This window comes from Oryctolagus cuniculus, chromosome 13 (assembly GCF_051225735.1).
Source record: "Oryctolagus cuniculus isolate XC-2025 breed Fujian yellow rabbit chromosome 13, ASM5122573v1, whole genome shotgun sequence".
Taxonomy (NCBI): domain Eukaryota; kingdom Metazoa; phylum Chordata; class Mammalia; order Lagomorpha; family Leporidae; genus Oryctolagus; species Oryctolagus cuniculus.
This window is the reverse complement of record NC_142879.1, coordinates 50,841,754-50,867,821: the sequence shown is the minus strand read 5'-3', so window position 1 is coordinate 50,867,821 and position 26,068 is coordinate 50,841,754. Positions and strand designations below refer to the sequence as shown.

Genomic DNA, 26,068 nt, shown 5'->3' with positions numbered 1-26,068 from the left:
CTTTATTTATTTATTTGAAAGGCAGAGAGAAAAAGAGAAGTCTTCCATCTTCTGGTTCACTACCCAGATGGCTTCAATGGCTGCAGCTGAGCCAATCTGAAGCCAGGAGCTTCTGCCATTTTCTGCTTTCCCAGGCTGGGACTCGAACCGGCGCCGATATGGGATGCCGACACTGCAGGTGGCAGCTTTACCCGCTACACCTCAGCGCCAGCCCCAGCACATATACTCTTGAAACAGCAGAATTCAAGCTACTAATGGCCTCACAAAGCATGGAGTTGGAGAGATGCACAATAGCACATCACTATATATGATCTCTACCTTCCAGTGTGATGGACATAAATAACTTCAACAAGATAGAAAACAGGAAAAATTCAGTAAAATTCTTAAAAGAATACTAAGTCCATGGCTGGCGCCGCGGCTCACTAGGCTAATCCTCCACCTTGCGGCACCGGCACACCCGGTTCTAGTCCCGGTCGGGGCGCCGGATTCTGTCCCGGTTGCCCCTCTTCCAGGCCAGCTCTCTGCTGTGGCCCGGGAGTGAGTGGAGAATGGCCCAAGTGCTTGGGCCCTGCACCCCATGGGAGACCAGGAGAAGTACCTGGCTCCTGCCATCGGATCAGTGCGGTGCGCCGGCCGCAGCGCACCGGCCGTGGCGGCCATTGGAGGGTGAACCAACGGCAAAGGAAGACCTTTCTCTCTCTCTCTCTCTGCTTGTCAAAAAAAAAAAAAACAAAAAAAAAACTAAGTCCTGAGTCTTTATTAGCTTTGTTTTCAATAAAATTTACTTAATCATTAATTTATAAATTAATTCTTTACTTTTTAATAAAGTGGGGTCGCAACCTTCATAAAAATTTAACAGCTCTTCGAGGCCATTTTAAGACTACTGTAGCACACCACTGGAAAGAGAATACAAACCAAAGTAACTACTGATGAGAGCTACTTTAGACTGAATGGTTGGTTACCAAAGACCTCTCTAAGGAGGTAATATTTGAGTTGTGACCAAGAGCCAGCAGTGCAAAGTTCTAGGAAAATAGCATGCCACCAAGAGGTGAGAGCATTCTGAGCACAGAGCAAGGGACTGTCAGAGAAAAGGAAGACCAGAGTAGTTGAAGCCCAGGGAACAAAATGATTAAGGTTAGAACAACAGCAGATACCAGATCATGTACAGTCTTCTGGTAAGGCACTCAGATCATCCACTGAGACTCTAACAGGGAGCCACAATTTGGATTGTGGTACACCAGTTGTGATCTATTCCCAATCTTCTTTCCATTGCATGAGCTCACTGAAGAATCCCAAGCACACCTGAAGCTTCATACACAACATACTTGCTGATGACTGTCAGATCTATATAGTTAGGCCAAATCATCCTTTTTTGCTCTGGTATATTTCCAACCCTACTTATGTGTCTCCCAAACACTTTATAATGTGTCTGGTCTGTAACACAATAGTCTACATGTTAAAAATTACTACTTTTGCCTCTTAAATCTTAAACTGAACACATTTCAAACTGAAGATATATAGCCCTACCTAAATCTGCCCCTCTTCCAGTACTTCCTGTCAGCACAAGGATCATCATCTACCCAGGTGCCAAATCACAGTAACCCAATGGTTAATTTCAGAGAGCCTCCTTTTCCTCAGCCACCACATTCAACTGGTTCCACTAGCTAATGATTTTCTATCTGAAGTACCACACAAATTCATCCAGCTCTCTTCTTCCCACTCGATCGCTGCCTTACTTCAGGCTTCATCACTTTTCCAGATTACTGCAATAGCCTAATTGATCTCCATGTTTATGCATCAGATCCCTTTCCCAACCTAAATATCCTCCTACAGGCTCCATTTAAGTAAAAGAAGTTACCCACACAGATAGCCACATCAAAAGGTTAGCAGTCATCTTGGATTTTTAAAAACATAAATGGTTTCCCATAAAAGTACCATTTTTATCCATAAAAGTATATCAACATGACATGCAAAATTCCTTTATTTGACTCCCTTATTTTTATTTCTCATGTCTCCTTTATTTTACCCTTAACTAACAGGTTCCAGAAATATGCAAGGGAGTAGTTTTTTTTTTTTTTAAACTTTATTTAAGGTATACAAATTTCATGTATTTCATATATGCGCAGACTCAGGAGCATACCCTCCCACTCATGTTCCCACCCTTTTATCTACTCTTTCTCCTATTCCCAGTCTTATTTTTTACAAAGATCTATTTTCAGTTAACTTTATGGGAATAGTTTATTTATATCCACTAGTGGGACAGCATTCCTCTCCTTCATTTCCCACTCACACCTCAAAAAGTCATCATATGACCAGCATTGTGGCATAGTGAGTTAGGCCACTGCCTATAATGCTGGCAGCCCATAAAAGCGTTTGTTCCCATCCTAGCTACTTCTGATCCAGCTCCCTGCTAATGCACCTGGGAAGGCAGTGAAAGATGGGCAGAGTACTTGGGACCCTGCTACCCATATGGGAGACCCAGATGCAGTTCTTGGCTCCTAGCTTTGGCCTGGCCCAGCCCTCGCCACTGGGGGCATTACGAAGTCAATCAGCAGATGGAAGATTTCTCTCTCAGTTTCTGCCTCTTTCTCTGTAACTCTGCCTTTCACAAAAAACTCAGTAAAACTGTTACCTTGTCTTAGAAGCCACCTTACAGTTCCCCAAGTAGGTCAGGTTCTCTTTACTCCCACAACATACTGTGCATGCTTCAATCCTAGCGCGTATCCCATTTAATTGTAATTGTTTACTGTTATGATTTCTTGTGTCTTTTAAAGGCAAGGGTTGAATCTAACTTCTGTATCTAACACATTGAGAATGATGACTAGGATACTACTAAAGGTACTCCTAATGTTCACTGCAATCACCAGTAACTTCCACATCTTGAAGTACAACTTTCAGATTAGACAGAAAATATTGCACAATAAACACAGCTGAGGAAATAGGACAGCCTGAAGTAAGAAAAAAATTTGGGTTATCATGAAGTAAGCTATAAAAGTCACAAAAGAGAACAGAGAACTACCTGCAAAGAGGCTACTGTTCAGAATCAGTAGAAAATGCTCACCTACAATTGCCTTACTCCTCATATGAACAAGATGACAAAAGTCTTAACCGTTAAGGAGACTGGTGAAGGGGGAAGTTATAACCAACTTCTTCTATTAATACACCTGAGAAAAATTTCAGTCAATCACAAACCAGTTTAGGGCCAAAAAAGCTATCTTCTGTGATCCAGAACTGCACAGCCGCCCTCCTCCCTATATGCCTGCAAAGTTAGAAAACAAAATCAAAATATTCCTATCACAAAATCGCAGAGTGAGGAGGTCAACAAGGAGAGAGGTTAAAAGCTTCAGATAAGAGGCAACTAACAGCAATCATAAACCCAAAGTTCTCGACAGAAAGGCAACAGAAGTATCCCCAAGTTCAAAGAATACTGGTGTCTCCATTTGAAGGTAGTCACATATACTCTCATGAAACTAGGTTTCTTGTCTTGTTTTTTGGTGTCTCCCCTTTTGCCTTTCCTGTACAGATTTGACAAGCTGGCACTAACAGCCAGGGCACAATAATTGCCTTTAAAACGCATTCTATTTCCTTCTAAAATAGACATTAATTTAGTGGTTAACAACAAGAAACAAACCAAAGCCACCTGCCCTACAATTGTGCAACCTCAAGGGTTAAAAGCTTCCACCTCATAATTTCTTCATAAGAATTCTGAGTAACGCTTTGGCAAAAAAGACCAGCTAAAACCAGAAAACGGATAGGGAGTTAGGGGGTGAAAAGGCAAGTTGCTAAGAGTCAGGGTGGCAACAGCTGTCTTCCAAAATGACTTGTGGAAAACGTACAATGATGAATAGACAATAGCAGGGCAATACAAATTCCACTAGTTCTAAATCTTCCTCTAGTATTACGAACTGTCCCCACATAAAAGCCGAGTGCTTCTCTCCCAGGAATATCACAACACCAAATGGACGGGTGGCGAGCTCCAGGATATTTCAGGCTGGGTCAGACTCGCAGGTTTCTCTGGTTTGCTCCACACGCTCTCGCTAGAGGATAGGAAGACTCCAATTGTCATCCCTACTCCTGGGTCCCGGGGCTTTCTGGAGGCCCAGAGCCCGATCCAGGTACAGAGGAGGAAGAAGCGGGAAGAAACTAGAAGAACCATCACCGGTAAACTTGGGAAAGCACATACATATTTACACTGACTCATGGCGATAGACCGTTGCCTTGGAGACCAAGCCCAATCACACAGCCCCTCTTCAAGGCTCTCAGGACCCACTCGCTTGGGGCGGCGGTGGTGGGCCAAAAGGGTAAGAGACCTGGACAAGGGGGTCCTCTCTCGCGGTCCCGCCCCGGGGCCTCGTTCCCTTGGGCGCGCCTACCGAGTAGAGGAGAACGACAGCGCTGGGATTGGTGGAGCCGACAGAGAAATAATTAGATGAACTAGAAGAATCCATGCTGCAGCTGCCGTCCCGGGCGGGGCCTCGCTTTCTTTGCTAAGCGTTGGTGGTGCGGCTGCAGGGGGCGGTTCTTCCGCACAGGGCGGCCCGACCTCGCCTAGGGCGGCGGCACCCTCTACGACCGCTCCCCAAGACCCCGGCCGCCGCCATCTTAACCAGGACGGAAGCCGCGTGGGGCCCTGCGGCGCAGGCGCGCGGGCACGGGAAGCCGGAAGTGGGGGCCGCCGCTCGGCGGCATCCCGGCACGGCGCGGTGGCCGTGAGTTTACTGCACACCCCACGATGGCACAGGAGCAGGGGCTTACTCCGCCTCCGAGTTCCCCGACACTTCTGGATACTCTTCTGCAGAACCTGTACGACTTTGGTGAGTGCAGCGCTTCGGAAACCCACGTGGAGCGCGAACTGGATCGGCCTCCTCTTGCAGGCTGAAGGTTCTGGCACGGCTGGCACCCCCTCATTCCGTCCTACCCGGTTCCGACGCTGGGTCCAGCACACCCTTCCCCGCCCCGCGAGTGAAGGCCATCCTACTGCTAGTCGGAAGAGCCAAGGCTTTCAGACTTAACTGGGGTGATGTGCCCAGGGCTCTCGAAACAGCCCCCTTTTTCACCTCTCCATAGCTCTGGAATTCCCCCCCCCCCCAAAGCAGCGTCCAAACATGCCTGACCCTGGTGCGTGGGTGCCACCTTGGCACGCTGAGGCCTCAGGCCTTAGGAGTGTGCCCTCGGCCAAGGGCTTTGAGAACACTTTCGTGAAGCTTTTCTTAACTTTTTTTTTCCTTTGGCAAGTTGGCTGACCTTTTGCTCTCCTTTATCTTAATGAGGGAAGAGGAAAGTAAGAAGGCTTATGATTAAAGATTGGCAGCCAGCCGCCTGGCGCTTCGGAAAAAAGATGGTCCTTCGACTGAAGAACTTGCTCCTTCCTGTGTAACCTTGCCAAGGACTTCAGAGGAGTTCATGAAACTTCTCTCACCACCTTTTTTTTTTTTTTTTTTTTTTTTTGACAAGTTGGCCAACCTTCTCCTCTCCTTCTCTTATCTTAATGGGGGAAAAAGAAAGGCTTATGATTAAAGATGGACAACTGCCTGGCATTTCAGAAGGAAGAACTTGCTGTGGGGAAGGTGACGGGCCCTGTACATGTTCAGAAGTTCATCAGTCATTAAACAGTAATGCCTTTTAGAATCAAACACGTTTCTTAAATTGACAGTGACCTTGCAAAAATCCTCTTGAGCAGTTGCTCAAAGAGTGTAAGCTCACCTCAACAGCATAATAGATTGAAAGTGTTAAGAACTTCACCATATACTACATGGTTTTTGTATATTTACTTACTCGATTTTCACCTCATTAAATAGTCGTTTATTCTATTGTTACAAGTATAGAAGCAAGTACTAGAGATTAAAGAAAAACTTTTTTTAAAAAATGATCTGTTTATTTATTTATTTGAAAGAATTACAGAGAGGGAAAGAACAGAAATCTTCCATCTGCTGGATCACTCCCCGGGTGATGCCACAGCGGGGCCTGGGCCAGGCTGAAGCCAGGAACCTGAAACTCCGTCCAGGTCTCCCACATGGGTGGCAGAGGTCCAAGCACTTGAAAATCTTTTGCTGCTTTTCTAGGCCTGTTAGCGGGAAGCTGGATTGGAAGCAGAGCAGCTGAGCTTTGCGCAGTGGCAGTATTGTAGCCAATGAGGTTTATCCGAGGCCCAATTATTGCTAATTGATCATTGCTAATTGGAAGTAGAGCAATTGAGACACAACTAGCACCTATGTGGGATGCCAGCATTGCAGGCTGCTATGCCAAATAAACAAATTTGATGAAGGTTACTTAGCTACTAATTTGGAATCTGGATTCTAATTCCCACAGTTTAGCTCCAGCTATGCACTTCCACGTATTTGTACTATGGAAAGAGCATCTCTGTGCCCTTGAAAATAGTGGAAGACAGAGGAGACTTAGGCTCTGAACTTAAGAATTTTAAAATCCAGAGGAAAGGACTATTCAGAGTCCTAATTCATGTACACGCAGCCTGGAAACCATGCCAAGTGAGAGCTCTGCAGGCATAAACTGTCTACTCGTTTTTATATCTCTATTACAAAAATTTTGTTGTCTTAATTTTTTTTTGAGAATAGACTACACAAATAATAAGCTGTTATTTGGAGGTTGCTGTGGCATTTGTACTGTAATGAGTAACGAGACCTAGAATTTTAGTCAGAACTTTCAGGTGACTGAAAGCATTTTAACAGATGAAACAGAGTAGATACAATGATTCAGTAGAAAATAAAGGAGTTCGGGGCTGGCGTGGTGGCTCACTTTGTGGCGCCGGCATCCCATATGGGTGCCGGGTTCTAGTCCCGGTTGCTCCTCTTCCAGTCCAGCTCTCTGCTGTGGCCCGGGAGGACAGTGGAGGATGGCCCAAGTGCTTGGGCCCCTGTACCGGCATGGGAGACCAGGAAGAGGCCCCTGGCTCCTGGCTTCGGATCAGCGCACTGCCGGCCGTGGCGGCCATTTGTGGGTGAACCAACAGAAGGAAGACCTCTCTCTCTGTCTCTCTCACTGTCTGTTACTCTGCCTGTCATTAAAAAAAAAAAAAAAAGAGGAGTTCAGATTGAGACAGTTGTATTAGGTTCATGTTAATTTATAACTGTGAAATAAAGTGCTATTACAAGCACCTAGAAAGGGTTAAGTAAGAACACCGACTGCCGAGGCAGACAGTCTTTGTACAAAGCATGAGCAGTATGGGAATACTGGGGCCCACTGCAGAGGTGACAGTGATGCCTAGGGTGTGGCAAAGACAGTTATCTGGGAAAAGAGGACTACATTTTGAATTCTGTAAGTTGTGCAGATACCCCTTATATGCAGAAAAGCACTTTGTCTTGTGTACTTCTGAGAGCTTATGACCATGTATATGCACGACTGCATTCATGTATTTGACATTGGTGATAGTTAAATATCACCAGGAATATTTATTTTTCCTTGTTGTCTTTGAACAAACAGGAGACACAGAAGAAACAGAACAGAAGAAGATCAGAAAGAAAAGGGAACACAAGAAAAAAGACGAGAGTTCTGTAGCATCCTTGGTAGTGGAGAGAGCTCCCCTGCCTGGCTCGCTAAGAAGCCAGAAGAAGAATGCCTCTAGCTTTTTCGAGGAACTCCGAGAGGAGCTGCACTGTGCTCCTGCTGTCACCTCTCCAGATGCACCCTCAGGACCAGAAGTCCCTGCTGCTGCGCTATCTTCCTCTCCCACAAAGAAAACAAGGGATCGAGTAGAAGTGGTAGAATTTCACAGCAGACATAAAAAAAGAAAGCTGAAACAGGCACAAGATGGGAGTACAAAGGTAATGAGTTGGTTAGTTTATATGTGTGTGATGAAGCCCTAGCACTGTGCTATTTGGTGCATACATTTACAGACTGGGTCAAGGGCCCTTAAGACCACCCTCAGGCCCAAGGATTTGCTGACAGGGCTCACATGACTCAGGACTGAGCATATAGTCGTTGTGAGTTGTATAGGCCTGGAGACGAACCTTGTCGTTTAAGATCTAGACTGCCAGAGCAAAGCAGGTGTTTGCCATAAATCACATTGTTAATATAAACCATCTGGGGAAACTTGAGAGCTACTTCAGTGGCTCAAGGTCTCAGGTATGCAGAAACATTCTGGTCAGACAGAATATTCAAATTGCTCACTTCTCAGGAGCCAGCCACTAGACAGTCATGAAAGTAAGACTTTCCTGGAAATTTGCAGGTTTGCTAAACCCAGACCTGCTGAGTTAACGTTTTTCCAGTATAAGCCTTCTGCTCATTAGGGCTTAGAGAAAATGGTTCAGCAACTATTTCTGGCCTTCCTACTATGTACTATTCAGTGTTCTAGGCCTTGTTCACAGCAGTGAACAAAATATACAAAAATCCTTGCTCATAAGGCCCTTACATTCTGGTAGGAAAGCAATTTGTTTTTACTTAGCAGCAGTCTCAGACTAAACTTGTACATTTGACCTTTGCAAAATTCTGTCCATGAAGGAGGTGTGATCACTCCTCAAAATTTTTTTAAACATATTTTTATTTTCAGTTAATACATAGTAATTGTATATATTTGTCGGGTATAGTGTGAAATTTTGATGCACATATGCAGTGTAACAGATCAGGGTAATTGATCTGTCACTGCTGACATTTATCATGTCTTTGTGTTGGAAACATTCAAAATCCTCTCTAGTACCTATTTAGATGTTCAGTTAATTTTTTTTAAGATTTATTTTTATTTGAAAGGTAGTGTTAATAGAGAGAGAGGAAGTGACAGAGAGGTCTTCCATTCGCTGATTCACTCCCCAAATGACTGCAACAGCCAGGGCTTGGCCACACAGAAGCCAGGAGCCAAGAGCTTCATCCAGGTCTCCCATGTGGGTGCAGGGGCCCAAGTACTTGCACCATCCTCTGCTGCTTTCCCAGGCACATTAACAGGGAGCTGGAAAGGAAGTGGAGCAGCCGGGACCAGCACTCATATCGAATGCTGACGCTGCAGGCACTAGCTTAACCCACTGTGCCACAGCACTGGTTCCAAGATTAACTTTTTAGCTTCTACGTGTAAGTGAGAACATATAGTATTTCTTTTTCTGGTCCTGTCTTACTTTACTTAACGTTATGACCTCCAGTTCCATCCATGTTGCTGCAAATGACGTAATTTTGTTCTATTTCATGGCTAAATAATATTTGATTGTATACATCATTCATTTTGCTTATCCATTCATCTGTGGATAAACACTTAGAGTGTTTCCATACCTTCATTTCCTGTGGCTGTACACCTCACAGTGGAACTACTGGATAATACAGTAGTAGTATTTGTAGATTTTTGAAGAGCCTCCATACTGTTTTCCATATGGCTGTACTAATTTAGATTCTTCCCAGCACTGTAGAAGAGTTCCCCTTTCCATGCATTCTCACCAGTATTTGTTACTTTTTTCTTTTTGGCTATAACCATTCTGAGATGAGCTGATTATCTCCTTGTGGTTTTGATTTACGTTTCTATGATTAGTGATATTGAGCATGTTTTCATATACTTGGCCATTTGTATATTCTCTTTTGAGAAATGTTTATTCAGCTCATTTGCCCATTTTTAATTGGGTTATTTATTCTATTAAGTTGTTGGAGTACCTTGTATGTTTTGATTATTAACCCCTTGTCAGATATACAGCTTGCAAATATGTTTTCCTATTTTATATGTTATTTTTCTACTCTGTTGTTTGCTTCTTTTGCTGTGCAGTTTTTAGTTTGATGTAACTTCATCAATTCTAGCTTATGTTGTGATTTTGGAATAATATCCAAAAACTTTACCTAGACCAATGTTTTAAAAGAGAAACACTTTAAGCTAATAATTTCAGGTCTTCTGTTTAAATCTGTGATCCATCTTGAGTTGATTTTTGTATACAATGAGAGATGAAGGTATGGTTTCTTTTGCATGTGGGTATCAAATTTTCCCAACACCTTTTATTTTATTTATTTATTTTATTTTATTTGAGTGGCGAAGAGACAGAAAGAGACAGCTCCTGTGTGTGTTGCAATGCCTGCAATGCCTGCAATGACCAGGGCTGGGCCAGGCCGAGGCCAGGAGCCAGGAGCACAGGAACACAGTCTAGATTTCCATGTGGGTGGTAGGAATCCAGTTAATTTGAGCCGTGAGTGCTGCTTCCCAGAGTCTGCATTTGCAGGAAACTAGAGTAAGGAGCAGAACCAGATTTTGAATCTGAGCATGCTCATATGAGCTGTGGGCATCTTAACCAAGGCCTTGACCACTGGCCAAGCATCTGCCCCTCCAACATCATATATTGAAGAGCATTTCCTTAATCCAATGCGTGTTATTGCTGCTTTTATCAAATACCAGTTGACTTTAAATATATTATATCAGTCATGGTTCTATGGAGAGACAGAATCAATAGGATAAATGTATATAAATATGAGAAAGGGGGAACTTGCTCACATGTATATGGCAGCTGAGAAGTCCCATGAGAGGTCATCTTCAATCTGGAGACCTTGAGATGCCAATAGCGTGACTCATTTTGGAGTCCAAAGGCCTCAGAACCAAGGAAGCTGATGGTGCAACTCTTAGTTGGAGAGTGGAAGCTGAGTACTGGCAAGGAGGCCACTGGTATAAATCTTTGAATCCAAAAACCAGCAAGCTGGGAATTTGATGTCCAAGGCAAGGATATCACCATATTCCAGCTCTCAGAGAGAGACCAATACATCTTCTAGATTTATTCTCTCCAGGTCCCTTAACTAATTGATTGTGCCCACTCACATTGAGGTGGATTTTCCACTTCAGCCACTCTGACTCTTAAGTTAACCTCTTCTGGAAACACCCTCATTAACACAACTGAAATAATGTTTTTTCAGGTTTCTAGGTATTCTTTAATGCAGCCAAGTTTACACTAAAATTAAGTATCACATACATGGATTTTTTTTCTAGATTTTCTGTTCTATTCCATTGGTCTATATGTCTGTTTTTATGCCAGTACCATGCTATTTTGGTTACCATTGCTTTGTAGTATGGTCTGAAGTCAGGTATTATAATGCCTTTAGCTAAGCTATTTTCCCCCTACAAGTTTATCATAATGATTTTGTCAAATTCATCTCTGAAATCCAGACATCCCATTTCTGTTGTATTCCCTGTGTCCCATAAATCTTTGTCTATAAAAAAAAGGGGGGGGGAATGAGGGGGCTGGCATTGTGGTGTAGTAGATTAAAGCCCCGTCCTGAAGTGCTGGCATCCCATGTGAGTGCAGGTTCGAGTTCCGGCCACTCCACTTCAGATTCAGCTCCCTGTTAATGCATCTGGGAAAGCAGCAGAGGATGGCCCAAGTGCTTGGGCTCCTGCACCCACATGGGAGACCTGGAAGAAGCTCCTGGCTCCTGGCTTTGGATCAGTCTAGCTCCAGCCACTGCAGCCATTTAGGGAGTGAACCAGCAGATGGAAAACCTCTCTCTCTCTCCCTGTCTCTATCTCTAAAGTAAATCTTAAAAAAAAAAAAAAAAAAAAAAGGAAATGAGGATTATATTAGTGTCTAATGCTGCCATAACAAATTATCAAAAACTTGGTGACCTGAAACAACAGAAATTTTTTCAGTGATAGTTATGTAGGCCCAAAATTCAAAATTTAGTTGTTGACAAGGCTATGCCCTGCTCCCTCTGAGGGCTCTATGGCAGAATCTTTCCTTTTCTCTTCCTTGTGGCTATATAACTCTAGTGTCTACCTCAGTCCTTACATGGCTGTCATCCCTCCAGTGTCAGAGTCTCATATTTCCTGCTTTTTCTTTCTTTTCTTTTTTTTTTTTAAAGATTTATTTATTTGAAAGTCAGAGTTACAGAAAAAGGGAGAGACAGAGAGTAAGATCTTCCATCCACTAGTTTATTTCTCAAATGGCTGCACCAGCCAGGGCTGAGCCAGGAGCTTCATCCTGGTCTCCCACATGGGTGGTAGGGGCCCAAGTGCTTGGGCCATCCTCTGCTGTCTTCTCAGGCCATTAACAGGGAGTTGGATCAGAAATGGAGCAGCCAGGATATGAACCAGTGCCAATACGGGATGCTGGTGTTGCAGGCAACAGCTTTACCCACTATGCCACAATGCTGGCCCCCTCCTGTTTCTTAGAAGGACATCTGCACTGGATTTAGGTCCACCCTAAATCTGGGATGATCTCATCTTGAGATTCTTAACTAAACTGTGAAGACCCTTTTGTCAGATAAGCTGACATTCACAGTTTCTGGGGATTAAGACATGGCCATATCTTTTTGGAAGCTACAGTTCCATCTACTATGAAGATAGTCTGACAGCATTGTTTTCTGAAAGTGTGTAGAGGCATGTTAATTCCCAGTGTTTACCACATCTTTATGATTTTACAAACCGTATATGTAATCTTTCTTTGAATTCATGTACTGCTTCATGTCAAGCTCACCAGCATCTCTTACTCAAAGATTACTAAGGTATTCTGTAGTAATATCTACCTTTATTTTAGGATTCTGGGTCATTCTCCCAACTTTTGTGTTTCAGACACTGGGACACTGAGAACTGTTACAGGTGAACCAAAATGTGAATTTCCCTTGGCCTTTGGGGTAGTCAGAGCCCCCAAGCTGACCGTTGTTCTTACATTGGAGTACCTTACAAATACTAATACTGGTATTTTTTGTGTGTACATGTTGCAGAAAAGATTGGAATGCACTCCTGTGCAATATAATTTGGCATTTAGAGAACTGTACTAACATACAGCATTTAGGCATCCTCTCTTGTTTCCTCAAATCTCTTGGATTTTGGTTTCCTCTTATATATGGTTTCCTTTTTTTTGAAATGAAAAGTTTTCTTTTTAATGGAAAGAACAAAAAAATTGGCATTGAATGAGTCTGCACCTCACTGTCTGTTATTAATAGGACATCTGTGGCAGGCTTGTTAATTGTCCTCCATGTTTGTCACTGCAGTTAACTTTTCTCAGGAACCTCGACTCATTCCACATTTTTAACTTCCTGAACTTAATTAATGAGTGTTGTCAGTTGTCCTTGGTGCTTCCAGTTTCCTCTTTTAAAAAAAATTATCCTATGAAAACTTGAGGATATCTGGATAAGGAGATATAGAATGTGGACATACTAAAAACATGTATACCCCAACTAGAATGTTAACAATACAGCATGTAAATAAATGCAAATTAATATGACATTGGTTATATTATTTTATTTTAGACGTTTACTTATTCATTGATTTTAAAGTCAGAATTAAAGAGAGAGAAAGAGTGAGAGACAGAGGAGAGGTCTTCCAACTACTGATTCTCTCCCCAAGTGGCTGCGTGGCTAGAGCTGACCCAGGCCAAAGCCAAGAACCAGGAGTTTGATCTGTGTTTCCTACATGTGTAACAGGGGCCCAAGCTTTGGGTCATCTGCTGCTGCTTTTCACAAGCCGTTGGAAGGAAGCTTGATCAGAAGTGAAGCAGCCAGGGCACAGACAGGCACCCATATGGGATACAGGTGTTGCAGGCAGTAGCTTTACCTACTATGCCATAGTGTCGGCCCAGACATTGGTTATTTTAGCATAGTCTAGATATAAGGTTTGCCATAAAAGGGTAGTCAGTAATTTTGGGCAAATTAACATACATAATGCTGTGCTAAGAGTTGTGTAACATGGAAAATTGTGGTTGTGCCTTTTTCTCTAAGAGTTTATAAGCCATTTTAGGGTAATTCAAACTGACATGGAATTGGCAAAAATATATAATAAAGTAATGATAGCGTCCATTGATTAATCATGAAATCAGCTGGCCATCTCTAGAGACTACTTGAGAAAGGAAGAGGTGGTGGTGAATTGGACAACAATCCAGCTGGCCCTCTCTGAACCCAGGAAATGACCTTCTTTTCCCAGAACCTAAACTTGTGTTATAAATTCTATGATGAAACATCATTGCAACAGATTTTCATGGGCTGATCTGGGAACTTGGCCATCATTTATGTAACATTTTACCTGTTCCAATTGTCTAACCTACAAATGAACTTCCTGATCTTGTGTCATTTTTATCATCCCAGTGATAATAGAAATAGTTTGATGGAAAATAGTAAGAGGTTACTCATTCATTCATTCATTCATTCCACAAATAATTGGGCCCATACTGTTTCCAGACACTGGAGATGCAGTAGTGAACAAAATACAATCCTTTGCCCTCCTGGAGTATACTACTGATTGCTGGTAGAGTCAGGCGAAACCCTAGATAAATTAGTAATAAATTTAAAAAGAGTAAACACTCTGAAGAAAACAAACAGGGTCCTGAGAATAGCAGGTAGAATTGACTCTAGATAGAGTGGTCAGGGTCTCTCTCTGAGGAGATAATATTCAGGCTAATGCTGTATTAAATGGTATTAGTAAAATGGTGGAGAAGAGCAATTTAGGCAGAGAGAAAACAGCCTTGCAAATGCCCTGGGCTGTGACAAGGCCTCACAGGTCAAGGAGCTGGAAGAAGACCAGCTGAAGTAGGACACAGGAGAATGTGCAAGCCTGATGTAAGAGAGCCAAGCAGAAGTCTTGCCCTGTCCAGGACTCTCAGAGTCAGGAGTGGGGCCTTTGGACTTCAGTTTTAAGTATATGGAAAACTGCCAAGGAATTTTAAGCAAACGCATGAGATGATCTGCTTTATATTTTTAAAGAACTCTGGCCCCTGGATGGTGATTGGATTATAGTTGAGCAAGATGCATGAGGGAACTGAATTAGGGGCTTGTTCCAATGATCAAGATTTGAGATGGGGTGGCCTAGTGATCTGAGGAATGAGAGTGTGAATTCACTGTTTAATAGGCGCAAGGCTGCCTGTAAAGAAGAAAATTCTCATGGTCTTAAGCAATTCAAATGTCATTTGTAGCCTAAAAGAAACAAAACAAATATTGCTTAGCCTTTATCACTGCCATTTCTCTACCCTGAGCATTTGTTACTCACTGACTCTGCCTCAGGAGCCTTAGCTTCCTTCATGACCTAGATAAAAAGGGGATAAGAAACACCTAGTAGAAATAACAGAACATAAACTGGAGCAGAAGGGATTCTTGCCTCTTCTGACCTTGGATGTGTACCTGTAGGGTGCTTCGAAGTGTGCAAGCAAATGGCTGGTTTCACTTGGAGTTCACTGTGTACTGAGAGTGATTATCTATATTCACTAGTCCCTTCATTGTCTCACAATTCCTCACAATTCCTGAGACCTTGTCTTCACTTCTGAGGAACTTGATGCCTAGAGAGGTTAATTTACTTGCCTTCAGCTAAACATTTAACCCCACAGTCCTATATTCACAATCCCAAACACCCAACGCTCTGAAAACCACAGCTGAGTTGTTATTTTTCTTTCACAATTGGTACAAATTTATTTGGCAGAAAAACTTGTTGAGCCTTCTTTAAAGTCATTTTTTTGTTCTTCCCATTTGGTGTGCAGAAGTAATGTTTATTTATGGGTTGTGGTATGTAATACTCAGTTTATTCCTAGTATTGCTTTTCTAAATTGTAAAGACATCTTGATTTTGAAACTGGATCCTGACCCTACAATAAATATGTAGCTCATTCCTCGGTGCTCTACAACACAGTCCTCTGTGCCCTTCTTTTTATAGCACTCTCCCTGATCTGAGTAGATCTATTGTCAGATATGTGTGAAGACGAAAGTAATGTAGTTGAAGTAGTTTACCTTCAGTGAAGTAAGAACAAACTGCTTAATATTCCTGAAACTGCCCTCATTTTCTGTAACAGTAAAATAAAACAAATCTAAGCCATGCTAGAGAAAATATTCATAATCAGCCCACTGTGGGCAGATTCACTGAATCTGGTGGCTTGTTGTCTTCATCCCTTACCTGCCATGTTTCTGTCAAACTGTTTTAAAGCTTTCCTCTTTCTTCATTGTATAGCATACAAGTTCTCATAATCTGCAAACTTTTCTGTGTCCCTTGTATAAGGTTAGGCTGTAGCTCGGTGACAATTCCTACATCTCAGAGTCTTAAAATGTAAAAGTTAATTTTTTCTCAAGTTGAATGTTCATCAGGATTAGCAAGGGCAGATCTTCTGTCCCACATGATGCTCATCTGAGGACTCAGAAAGATGGGGTACCACCTCCCAGAGGGTTATCACTTGCTTTAGTGAAGAGAAGGGGTGATGAATGGCTCTCAAGGGTTCCACATGGAAGGGGGCATACATACTCCCTGCTTGGGTTTCTTTGGCCAAAGAAAACCACATTGGCACGCCTCATGTGTGTAGTCAGGGAAGCACAGTTCTGTAAGCCTGGATGTAGAGGAGGACCCAACATTGCCTGTAGGAAATTATGCCTCCCGCCACAGTGAATATGAGAGGAATCATTTCTAAATCAGAGAATGTTCTACGAATGATGTAGGAAAGTAATTTTAAAGCTATGAATCAAAACAAAAGTTAGATGGTGATGAGGTCAAGCTAATAGAGACTTGGCATACATGAAATAATTAGCAAAGTTTGCATTTGTTACATGCACGGATCCAGACCTCAAACCCTTTCTCAGAAACATCAACAGTTCTAAGACTAAGATGTTTCTGGTGAATGTTAGTGGTGGCATAGGGACACCAGGGTATCTGTGTCTGGGCAGAACTGCCACCCAAGCACACAGCCCTACACTTGGTCTAGCCAGCCCCTGATCCCTGGTGTTCCCACAGCCAGAATGACTGGCCTGACGTACAGGGAGTCTGCTTTCCTGTGGGACTGCTGTTGGGGACAGCAGGGACAGTCAGAGCCTGGACGCTGCCTCTCTTCCAGAGAATTTCTCACCAGGGCCCATGGGTTTTGCCTCAAAGTGGCTATCACACAATTGGCCAAGAAGGCTTCTATAGTGTTTCAGTTCTCTCTCTTTTTTTTTTTTTAATTAAGATTTATCTATTTGATAGGCAGAGAGAGAGAGAAGTATATTTCATACACTGGTTCACCTCTTAATGGCTGCTGCCTCAGCCAGGGCTAGGGCAAGCTGAAGCCAGAAGCCTGGAACTCCATCCTGATGTTCCACATGGGTGGCAGGGGCCCAAGCTCTTGAACCATCTTCTGCTTTCCCAGACACATTAAAAGGAAACTGGATCACAAGTAGAGCAGCCAGGACTCACTCAAACTGGCATTCTGATATGGCATGTTGGCGTGGCAAGTGGAGGCTTAACCTGCTGCATCACAACACCTGAAAGAAATGTTCAACTCAGAAAGTTTAATTAATCATTGCTTCAGTTGGGTGGGTTGGAGGGAAGAAAAGTGAGGAATTATTTAGCTATTTAGAAAAAGAAGTAAATATTTCATGGAATTTTGGAGATCTGAGCAGTATTTAAGGTTGTTTTTTGTTGGTGTAAATAAAATTTGTATTTGAGGGTTTAGATATGACCCTGAGATCATCAAGATTTAATCCTTTTTTTGAAAGTATATATTCCTATTTATCATACTAAGTAGGTATATTTTCCACTGGAAAAGTAAACCAACATTTTCCAGCCGTGGAATAGGAAGTAATTCTCTTTCCAGGTAAATAAAATGGAAGTGCCCCAGTGGCATCCCCATGGCCCTGTGGAAGGCATTTGATTCTGTCAGCCAAGTGGGGACTGTGTGATCAAAGCAGATTGTGAGCATAGTGAAAGCCAGGAAGCTCAGTAAAGTAAGGTGGAAATGTGTCTGTTGTGACTAATAGCATAGGGCAAGGCCGTAAATCCAGACCTTGACAGTTCCTCTCTAATGTGTAGTGCTGTGCCAGTGCCAGGATGCTGCTGACTATATAGTCAGCAGAGAGTTACTAGCAGTGCTTTTGTTAAGTCTTCCTACTTGTTGGGCCCTTGCTGCCTACTTACCATACTTCAACCTGTTTCATTACATTAACTCCTCTGTGAAATAAATATGAGGTCCCTCATCTGAATAGTCATTTCATAGAGGCAGAAGCTGACATCTGAAAACATTCAGTGACTGACCAATACACTTAAATGCAGATAGGGAAAAATGAGGATAAACTAAAATAGAACTCATGTTTGGAGAAAGATAAAGCAAGAGACATGAACTGCATTGTGCTCAGCACCTCTTTGCGGCCTAGGCCCAGGGTCTTGTGGAGCCCTCCAAGCACAGACTGTGCTCTGTGGAACAGGGACAGCAGGACACCTTCCCTGGAAAACAGCCGCTGGCAGCTCAGGGTTGGCCACCTCCATTTACCATTTTCCTCCAAGGGAGCCAGCACCTTTTCTAGAGGCTGCACACTGGTACATCCCCCTTCTTGTTTGCACAGATTTTGGAGCTGGAGTTGAGTAGTGACTGCTACTGTTGTCTAAGTGTAGAATGTCATTGACAAAACAGATTCCTTTAAATCTCATGCTTCGGGACTGGTGTGGTGTAGCAGGTTAACCTGCAGTGTCCAATATCCCATATGGGCTCCGGTTCAAGTCCCAGCTGTTCCACTTCTGATCCAGCTCCCTGCTAAGGTGCCTGAGAAAGATGGTCCAAGTCCTGGGGCCCCTGCACCCATGAAGGAGACCCAGAGGAGGCTCCTGGCTTTGGCAGGATCCAGCCTTGGCCATTGTGGCCATTTGGGGAATAAATCAGCAAATGGAAGATTTCTGTCTCTCCCCCCCTCTCTCTAACTCTGCCTTTCAAATAAGTAAAATAAATGTTTAAAAAACAATCTCATGCTTCTGGCCAATTCTTAATTATTTTTTAAAATTTATTTATTTGAAAGTGTTACAGCAGAAGACTGAGAGACAGAGAGAGAGAGAGAGAGAGAGAGGAGAGAAATCTTCCATCTGCTGGTTCATTCCCCACATGTCCACAATGGCCTGGGCTGGGTCAGTCAAAAGCCAGGAGCTCGGAGCTTCATCCAGGTCTCTCACATGGATGCAGAAGCCCAAACACTTGAGCCGTCTTCCACTGCTTTCCTAGGCACATTAGTAGGGAGCTGGATTGAAAATGGAGCAGCCGGGACTCGAACTGGCACCGTTATGGGATGCCAGTGGCACAGGTGGAGGCTTAACCTACTACTATGCCACAGCACTGGCCCCTCCATAGCTTTTTTTTATTATTATTATTGTGGTTAAATACACAGCATAAAATTGCCATCTTCGCCCTTTTAAAGTTTGCAGTTCATTTATATACATCATCAATGTTGTGCAGCCATCACTGCCATCTGTCTCTAGAACTTTTTTTTTTTTTTAAAGATTTATTTTAGTTATTTGAAAGGCAGAGTTACAGAGAGGCAGAAGCCGAGAGAGGTCTTCCAATCCACTGGGTCACTCCTCAGATGGCTGCAATGGCTGGAGCTGCACCAGTCTGAAGCCAGGAGCTTCTTCGTGTGGGTGCAGGGGCGCAAGCACTTGGGCCATCTTCTACTGCTTTCCCAGGCAATAGCAGAGAGCTGGATCAGAAGTAGAGCAGCCAGAACTCGTACTGGCACCCTTATGAGATGCCGGCACTGCAGGTGGTGGCTTTACGCCACAGCACCAGCCCCAGAACTTTGTCTTTTAAAGATTTATTTATTTGAAAGGCAGAATGACAGAGGCAGTGGAGGGAGACACAGAAGGAGAGAGATCATCCATTCAGCCGATCCATTCCCTTAATGGCTGCAGCAGCCATGGCTGGGCCAGGCTGAAGCCAGAAGCCTGGAACTCCATCTGGGTCTCCCTGTGTGTGTGACAGGGGCCCCCAAGCAATTGGGCCCTCTTTCACTGCCTGCCCAGATGTGTTAACAGGGAGCTGGATAGGTAGTGGAGCATCCAGGACTTAAAACTGGTTGCTCATATGGGATGGCGGCATTGCAGATAGTGGCTTACCCCACTGTGCCACAACACTGGTCCCTGCTCTAGAACTTTTTCATCTTTTCAGCTGCCACTCTATGAACGTTGCACAATAGCTCCTCATTCTCCCACCCCCAGTGCCTGACAGCCTCCATTGTGTTCTGTGTGAATTTGACTACTGTAGATACCTCGTTTGAGTGGAATCATATGGTATTTGCCCTTTTGTGACTGGCTTTTTTTCCACTTAGCATAATGCCTCAAGATTCCCAGGTGGTAGCATGTGTCAGAGTTCCCTTTTTCTTTTTTTTTAGTGAGCCAGAATAATAATCATTGTATGAATATACCACGTTTTAAAAAAATCCATTTGTCAATTGACATTTGAGTTGCTTCTGCATTTTAATTGTGAACAACACTGTTGTGAATATAGGTGTGGGGCTGGCACCGTGGATCACTTGGTTAATCCTCCGCCTGTGGCGCCGGCATCCCATATGGGCGCTGGTTCTAGTCCTGGTTGCTCCTCTTCCAGTCCAGCTCTCTGCTGTGGCCCGGGAGTGCAGTGGAGGATGACCCAAATCCTTGGGCCCCTGCACCCGCATGGGAGACCAGGAAGAAGCACCTGGCTCCTGGCTTCAGATCGGCTTAGCGGCCATTTTGGGGGGTGAACCAACAGAAGGAAGACTTTTCTCTCTGTCTCTCTCTCTCTCACTGTCTAACTATCTGTCAAATGAAAAAAAAAAAAAAAAGAATATAGGTGTGTACATATTTGAGTGTATACCCAGAGATGGAGTTGCTGGATCATCTGGATAACCTGTTTCACCTTTTTGTCATACTGTTCTCCATAGCAGCTGCACCATTTAACATTCCCATCAGTAGAGCACAGATCAGTAGAGCACAGGGGTTCTAATTTCTCAACATTTTTTACTTACTTTCTTATGTTAAAAATTTTTCTGATTTTTTATTGGTAGCCAGTCTAATGAGTATGAGTCTGTTAAGCTCAAGGCTTTTTTTTTTTTGGACAGGCAGAGTGGATAGTGGGAGAGACAGAGAGAAAGGTCTTCCTTTTGCCGTTGGTTTGCCCTCCAATGGCTGCCACGGCTGGTGCGCTGCGGCCGGCGCACCGCACTGATCCGAAGGCAGGAGCCAGGTGCTTCTCCTGGTCTCCCATGGGGTGCAAGGCCCAAGCACTTGGGCCATCCTCCACTGCACTCCCTGGCCACAGCAGAGAGCTGGCCTGGAAGAGGGGCAACCGGGACAGAATCCGGCACCCCGACCGGGACTAGAACCTGGTGTGCCGGCGCCGCTAGGGTGGAGGATTAGCCTATTGAGCCGCAGCGCCGGCCAAGCTCAAGGCTTTTAAAAACATGATTATTCTGTTGGTGATAGATACTACAATGTTACAGTAACAGATGATTTTAATAAGAATTTTTTTTCTTTGCAGGCCAAAACTAGTGTCCTTGAGAAAGGTGTGGATGTGCAAGAATTTAATCTAGAAAAGGTAAGTACTTTGAGGTTATTAAATTATTGAAATTAATTTTATTATATTTATTATATGTGTTAAAATATATAATAAATTAACGGCTTTTTATAATAAAAACTAATATTTTACATGTCAGATGGTTAGGAAAATGTTTAATCAAGTCACTACATCCACTTGATGAATATTATATACTTTTTAGTATGTAATGTTTGTATGACTACAAAGGCAATGATAAAATGTCAAGAAAAGTAGAGATGTGTGTATTATTTGGTAGTAACAGGTTTTAAAAATGAATAAGGGACTGATGCTGTGGTGTGGCAGGTAAAGCCACTGCCTGCAGTTCCGGCATCCTACATGGGTGCCTGTTCGAGACCTGGCTGCTCCACTTCCTATCCAGCTCCCTTCTATGGTCTGGGAAATAGTGGAAGATGGCCCAAGTGCTTGGGTCCCTGCACCCACTTGGGAGACCTGGAAGAAACTCCTGGCTGCTGGCTTCAGGTCGGCCCAGCTCTGGCCATTCATTTAGGGAGTGAACCAGCGGGTGGAAGACCTCTCTCTGTTTCTACCTCTCTCTGTAATTCTGTCTTTCAAATAAATAAATCTTTTTTTAGTGAATAAGAAAAAGGACAAGGAAATCCAAGATTGAGTATTAGGACTTTTTCTCTTCCTTCTAAAATCATGGATCTGTATTTGAAACTGCTATAAGTCTATGTAGGTATGTTTAGAAAGGTGTTTTTCAGTTGGAATTATTGCCTTTATGGGTAATGTCTTGTTTTAGAAAGCATTCTAAAGTATTTTAGAGCTCTGCACTGTATCTGCTCTGTCATAATTTGGTGGAGATAATTCTTTGCGTGAACTGTCCAAATCAAAGATGGCAGAAAGATGTTGTGAGATAGTGGTAACATGGTGCAGGTGCTTCCGCAGAGCTCCTTCAGCCACACACAGCAGAATGCGATTATTACCACATGCTGTTGGAACAGAACAGCGTGTCAGGAATGTGTTTTTTCTGTGCGGAGGTTAGAATGTGCTTGGGTCTGATTCTGTTTTGTGTCTGCAGGCTCGTTTGGAAGTACACCGTTTTGGGATCACGGGCTATGGAAAAGGAACAGAAAGAGTCCTGGAACAGGAACGTGCCATTATGCTGGGTGCTAAAGTGAGGGGCTGCTGTTAACTTCTACCATCAGGAAGGATGCAGAAAGGGGAAAGCCAGGGGCATGCATGTCAGGGCAGGGGATACTGGGAAGTTTCTGCAGAATTATAAATGGTGACATATGTCCTTGTTCTTTGATTTCAGCCTCCCAAAAATAGTTATGTGAATTACAAGGTTTTGCAGGAACAAATCAAAGAAAAACAGGCAGCAAAGGAAAAAGAAAAGAAAATGGTATGTGTGACAGTCTGTTCTTTACTCTGTTAAACTAGAAGAGAAAGGGACACAGTTTGCCACTAGGAATGGTGCTCAGAGAGCAGTCAAGACACCAGACCTAAATGATCAAATTCCTCGCTTCTTTGAGTCAGCTACATTTTGTAATACCAACCAAATCATCTGGCCTATTAACATGAAAGGTTTGCTTTTGAAATAACAAATGCCTATTCAAATAGCAGGTGACTTTGATCTTCTTCCTATATGTAATCTTTTTTTTCTTTGCATTTTCTGTTGTATACACCACAAAGCCCTCATTATGAAGAACCACAAGCAGAATAGATGTTACATGCCTTTTCTTTCTCCTAAAATGGAAGGTTTAACTTCAGTGTAAGATTGAATTTCACATTCTTCAAAGGACTTTAGGGTAAAACTTTTGAGACTGCTATGTTTTATGGTCCCACTTGAAAAAAACATTAAGAACAAGTAGTATCCCAGTGGCTTTTGGTCACAAATCTCTTGCCTTTTCTGGAATTTCTGTTATCTACTACTGACACATATATTATCTTAAATTTTGAAATCAGGTCCAGGACACAGATATTTTCAAGAAAAAGAAGAGGAAGGGGCAAGAAGAAAGGTGAGTGAGGCCATCAGGTACTAGCATTGAATGATCTGGATAAGCCTATTGATTAGTTAGTTCTGAAAATAACACCTTGAATATATGTGATATTTCAAGTCTGTTGGAGTGTGTAACTGTCTCTTATCACAATCAGTCCCTATAAGGGGAAGATAGTATTAAGTTAATTGCCCAAGAACAAGAATCTGCCTCAGAACTGAAAATAGGAAGCTTCCCCTGTCTCCCATTTTCAAAGACCAGACATTTAAGAGTCTGCTGACAAGACAGTGCAGTCGGGGTCTGTATCACCTCTGCTTTGATATACTGGGTAATGTAGAACACTGGAACTGTGCATAATGGACACTGATTTTGTTTCTTAACTTCATTCAAGTGTGTGTTCTACTCTATTTGGATTACTCTTTCAAAATTGACTCTTTTTGTCTTAACCTTTATTCTTTGACTGCTTGTGCTTGTACACGCCATGAAGTGGTCATTTGTTTGGCACAGGTGTCTGTTGAGTACCCACAGTGTGCCGAGCACACAGCTGCCCTACGTTGTGTATACAGCCATTATCACACTGAGGGTATCCCTTCCTTTGAGGAGCTTGTACCATAGTGAGGGAAACACCCAAAACATACAGACGGAAAGTAAGGTGCTGTCAGGCACTGACAAGTACAGTGGAAGGGTTGAAAAGGAGTTGTGAGAAAATCACTGGAAGTGAGCTGGGAGGTTACTTGAAGGAGGTTGACAACTGAACGAGGAGATGACAGCCTGGAACGGTCTGGAAGCAGAGTGTTCCACACAGAGTTCCTGAGGCAGGAAGGCATGTGTTTCGGAGACTGCAGGCAGGCCAGTGGTGCCACGTGGAGTGGGGCTCCAGGGAGGGAATCTGGAGTTTGTATCCCAGACTGCAGTAGCCCAGTTGGTGCTGCAGTGCTCACTAGAAGCTTGCCTGTGCACAGTGCCTCTCTCTTGCTTTACATACAGGAAATCCAAAAAGAAGAAGTCGGCTCCCAGTATTTTGTCAAGTGGACGGGCTGGACAAGTTGGAAAATTCAAAAATGGAACATTGATTCTGAGCCCAAGTGATATCAAGAAAATAAATTCTTCAAGAGTAGCAAAATGAAGTATTTTATTAGATAAAAAGAGGAATGGCAACTAGCCACTGTGCTGGCCTGGACCCTTGGAAGACTTCTAGACTACTTTTAATTCATGTTTCAACGAGTGCTTTCTCCTAGGGGGAAAAGTCAAATAGAACTAAGATTTCTAGTTGCTGAAGTGTCTGTTTTAAGGCACTGAACAATTGGACCACATGCAGCAGGAGTGTAATGTAAACCCACTGAAAAAAACATTTGAATATTCTCCAGCAAGTTTCACTTTTTGTTTCTTGTTCAATGAAGTTTGATACACGTGAATGTAATAAGATTTTTCATAATTTTACTGTTTTGAAAACATTAGTAATTAACATTAAATTGCCTTATAACATTTTTAATGATTTGTTATTTTGTCATGAAGAAACTAAGAATGTGGTAAAATATCAGTTTTGTGAAAAAACAGGTTTTTGTTTTTGTTTTTTTAAGATTTTTATGTATTTATTTGAGAGGTAGAGTTACAGAGAGAGGGAGAGACAGAGAGAAGGGTCTTCCATCCACTGGGTCACTCCCCAAATGGCCACAATGGCCAGAGCTGAACTGATCTGAAGCCAGGAGCTTCTTCTAGGTCTCCCACGTGGGTACAAGGGCCCAAGAACTTGGGCCATCCTCTGCTGCTTTCTTAGGTCATAGCAGAGAGCTGGATCAGAAGAAGAGCAGCCAGGACACAAACCGGTTGCCCATATGGGATGCCAGCACTGCAGGCAGAGGCTTAGCCTACTATACCACAGAGCTGGCCCCCAAGGAAAAGCAGTTTTAGTTTTCAGCCTACTATGTATAGAAATCTACTTTATAAAAGGTTATATAAATTAAAAAATAACTTTTTATGGTATATATGACAACAGCTGATTTTAACTCATATCTTAGTATCTCTTTTCAAATGAATGTTGTCTCCCTCTCAGGTTACCTCGTAATACTACTGATTCCACTCTCCTAGCACTGCCCACACTCTACCAGCTGGTCGCCTGAACTGCTCCCAGTACTGCAACTATACTGTCATTCAATTGATTTTTCTCACCTAGAGAACTTCTTCCCTTCTCTCTTCATTGTATATTCCAAGTCTGTCTTGTCTTACAAGCCCAGGATCAAGCACTCTTATGAATACTCAGGCATTTCTTGAATATTTCATGAATATATTTATACCCAATATACCACCAATACCAAGTCAGAGGTAAAGCTAGATGCAGAGAGATACAGAGATGACAAAAGCACAGTGTCCCGGCCCTCTAGGAGCTCATGGCTGCCGTGTGTGGATATATACAAAAGAGACATGAACTACCCTGAAGCAGATTAGGTTTAACCATGAGGATCTGAACAGGTGTCCTGAGAGAGGGTGACTGAGCTTGGTGTTGAAAATGTAACCCGACTCATGGGTTTCCCCATTGTGTATCTGTGCCGCACACTCAGGCATTGGGCTGGGTGCTGGACGGTGGGGACAGACCCATCATGTAGCTGTGATGTCATGGGCACCAGCACACCAGGGCAAGGGACATCCTGATCCAGTAGTGGGACAATGTGTCAGTCAAAGGGAGCAGTGTATGATGAGAGGGGAGAGAACAAAGCAAGTTTGGAAAAGAAAAAATACGTAGTCCAGGGTGAAAGAAATGTCAGATTGTTAGGGTGTTTGAAGTCACTTTAGGGAATCTGTGTGATGGGCAGGGAGGGGCCCCAACAGGAGAATGGCATCATCAAGCCCCTAGCAAGGCCATGAGTGGAGCCCAAATATTGAGCCAAAAGATCATAGTGGATCTGCAGTAAAAGTCAGCTTCGCAGCTGGGCACTGGTAT

The 26,068-nt window shown here is 43.2% G+C and overlaps 2 protein-coding genes and 1 pseudogene across 2 annotated transcripts in view; 2 read left to right on the top strand and 1 right to left on the bottom strand.

The window, feature by feature from the left end:
* GNPAT (glyceronephosphate O-acyltransferase) overlaps positions 1-4,613 on the bottom strand; it is a 40,629-nt gene extending 36,016 nt beyond the window's left edge. Inside the window, exon 1 of the mRNA XM_002717374.6 lies at positions 4,374-4,613. Within this exon, the coding sequence (XP_002717420.2) occupies positions 4,374-4,448 (75 nt within the window). The 5' untranslated portion in view covers positions 4,449-4,613. The remainder of the gene's footprint in view (positions 1-4,373) is intronic.
* A 67-nt stretch (positions 4,614-4,680) lies between these two features.
* On the top strand, positions 4,681-24,622 carry FSAF1 (40S small subunit processome assembly factor 1). Its single transcript, XM_002717335.5, has 7 exons — positions 4,681-4,814; positions 7,438-7,778; positions 21,116-21,172; positions 22,212-22,307; positions 22,449-22,535; positions 23,099-23,151; positions 24,118-24,622. Exons 1-7 carry the CDS (start codon positions 4,733-4,735, stop codon positions 24,254-24,256), a joined length of 855 nt encoding a protein of 284 aa, XP_002717381.3. The 5' UTR covers positions 4,681-4,732; the 3' UTR covers positions 24,257-24,622.
* On the top strand, positions 6,102-6,167 carry LOC127483658 (U4 spliceosomal RNA; annotated as a pseudogene).
* Positions 24,623-26,068: the final 1,446 nt, after the last annotated feature.

Bases quoted from the DNA above. Each gene is read 5' to 3' on its own strand.
- FSAF1 (XM_002717335.5), top strand. From the start codon at position 4,733: ATGGCACAGGAGCAGGGGCTTACTCCGCCTCCGAGTTCCCCGACACTT. The intron at 7,779-21,115 runs GTAATGAGTTGG...TTTTCTTTGCAG, and splicing joins CACAAGATGGGAGTACAAAG to GCCAAAACTAGTGTCCTTGA. The intron at 22,536-23,098 runs GTATGTGTGACA...TTTTGAAATCAG, and splicing joins AGGAAAAAGAAAAGAAAATG to GTCCAGGACACAGATATTTT.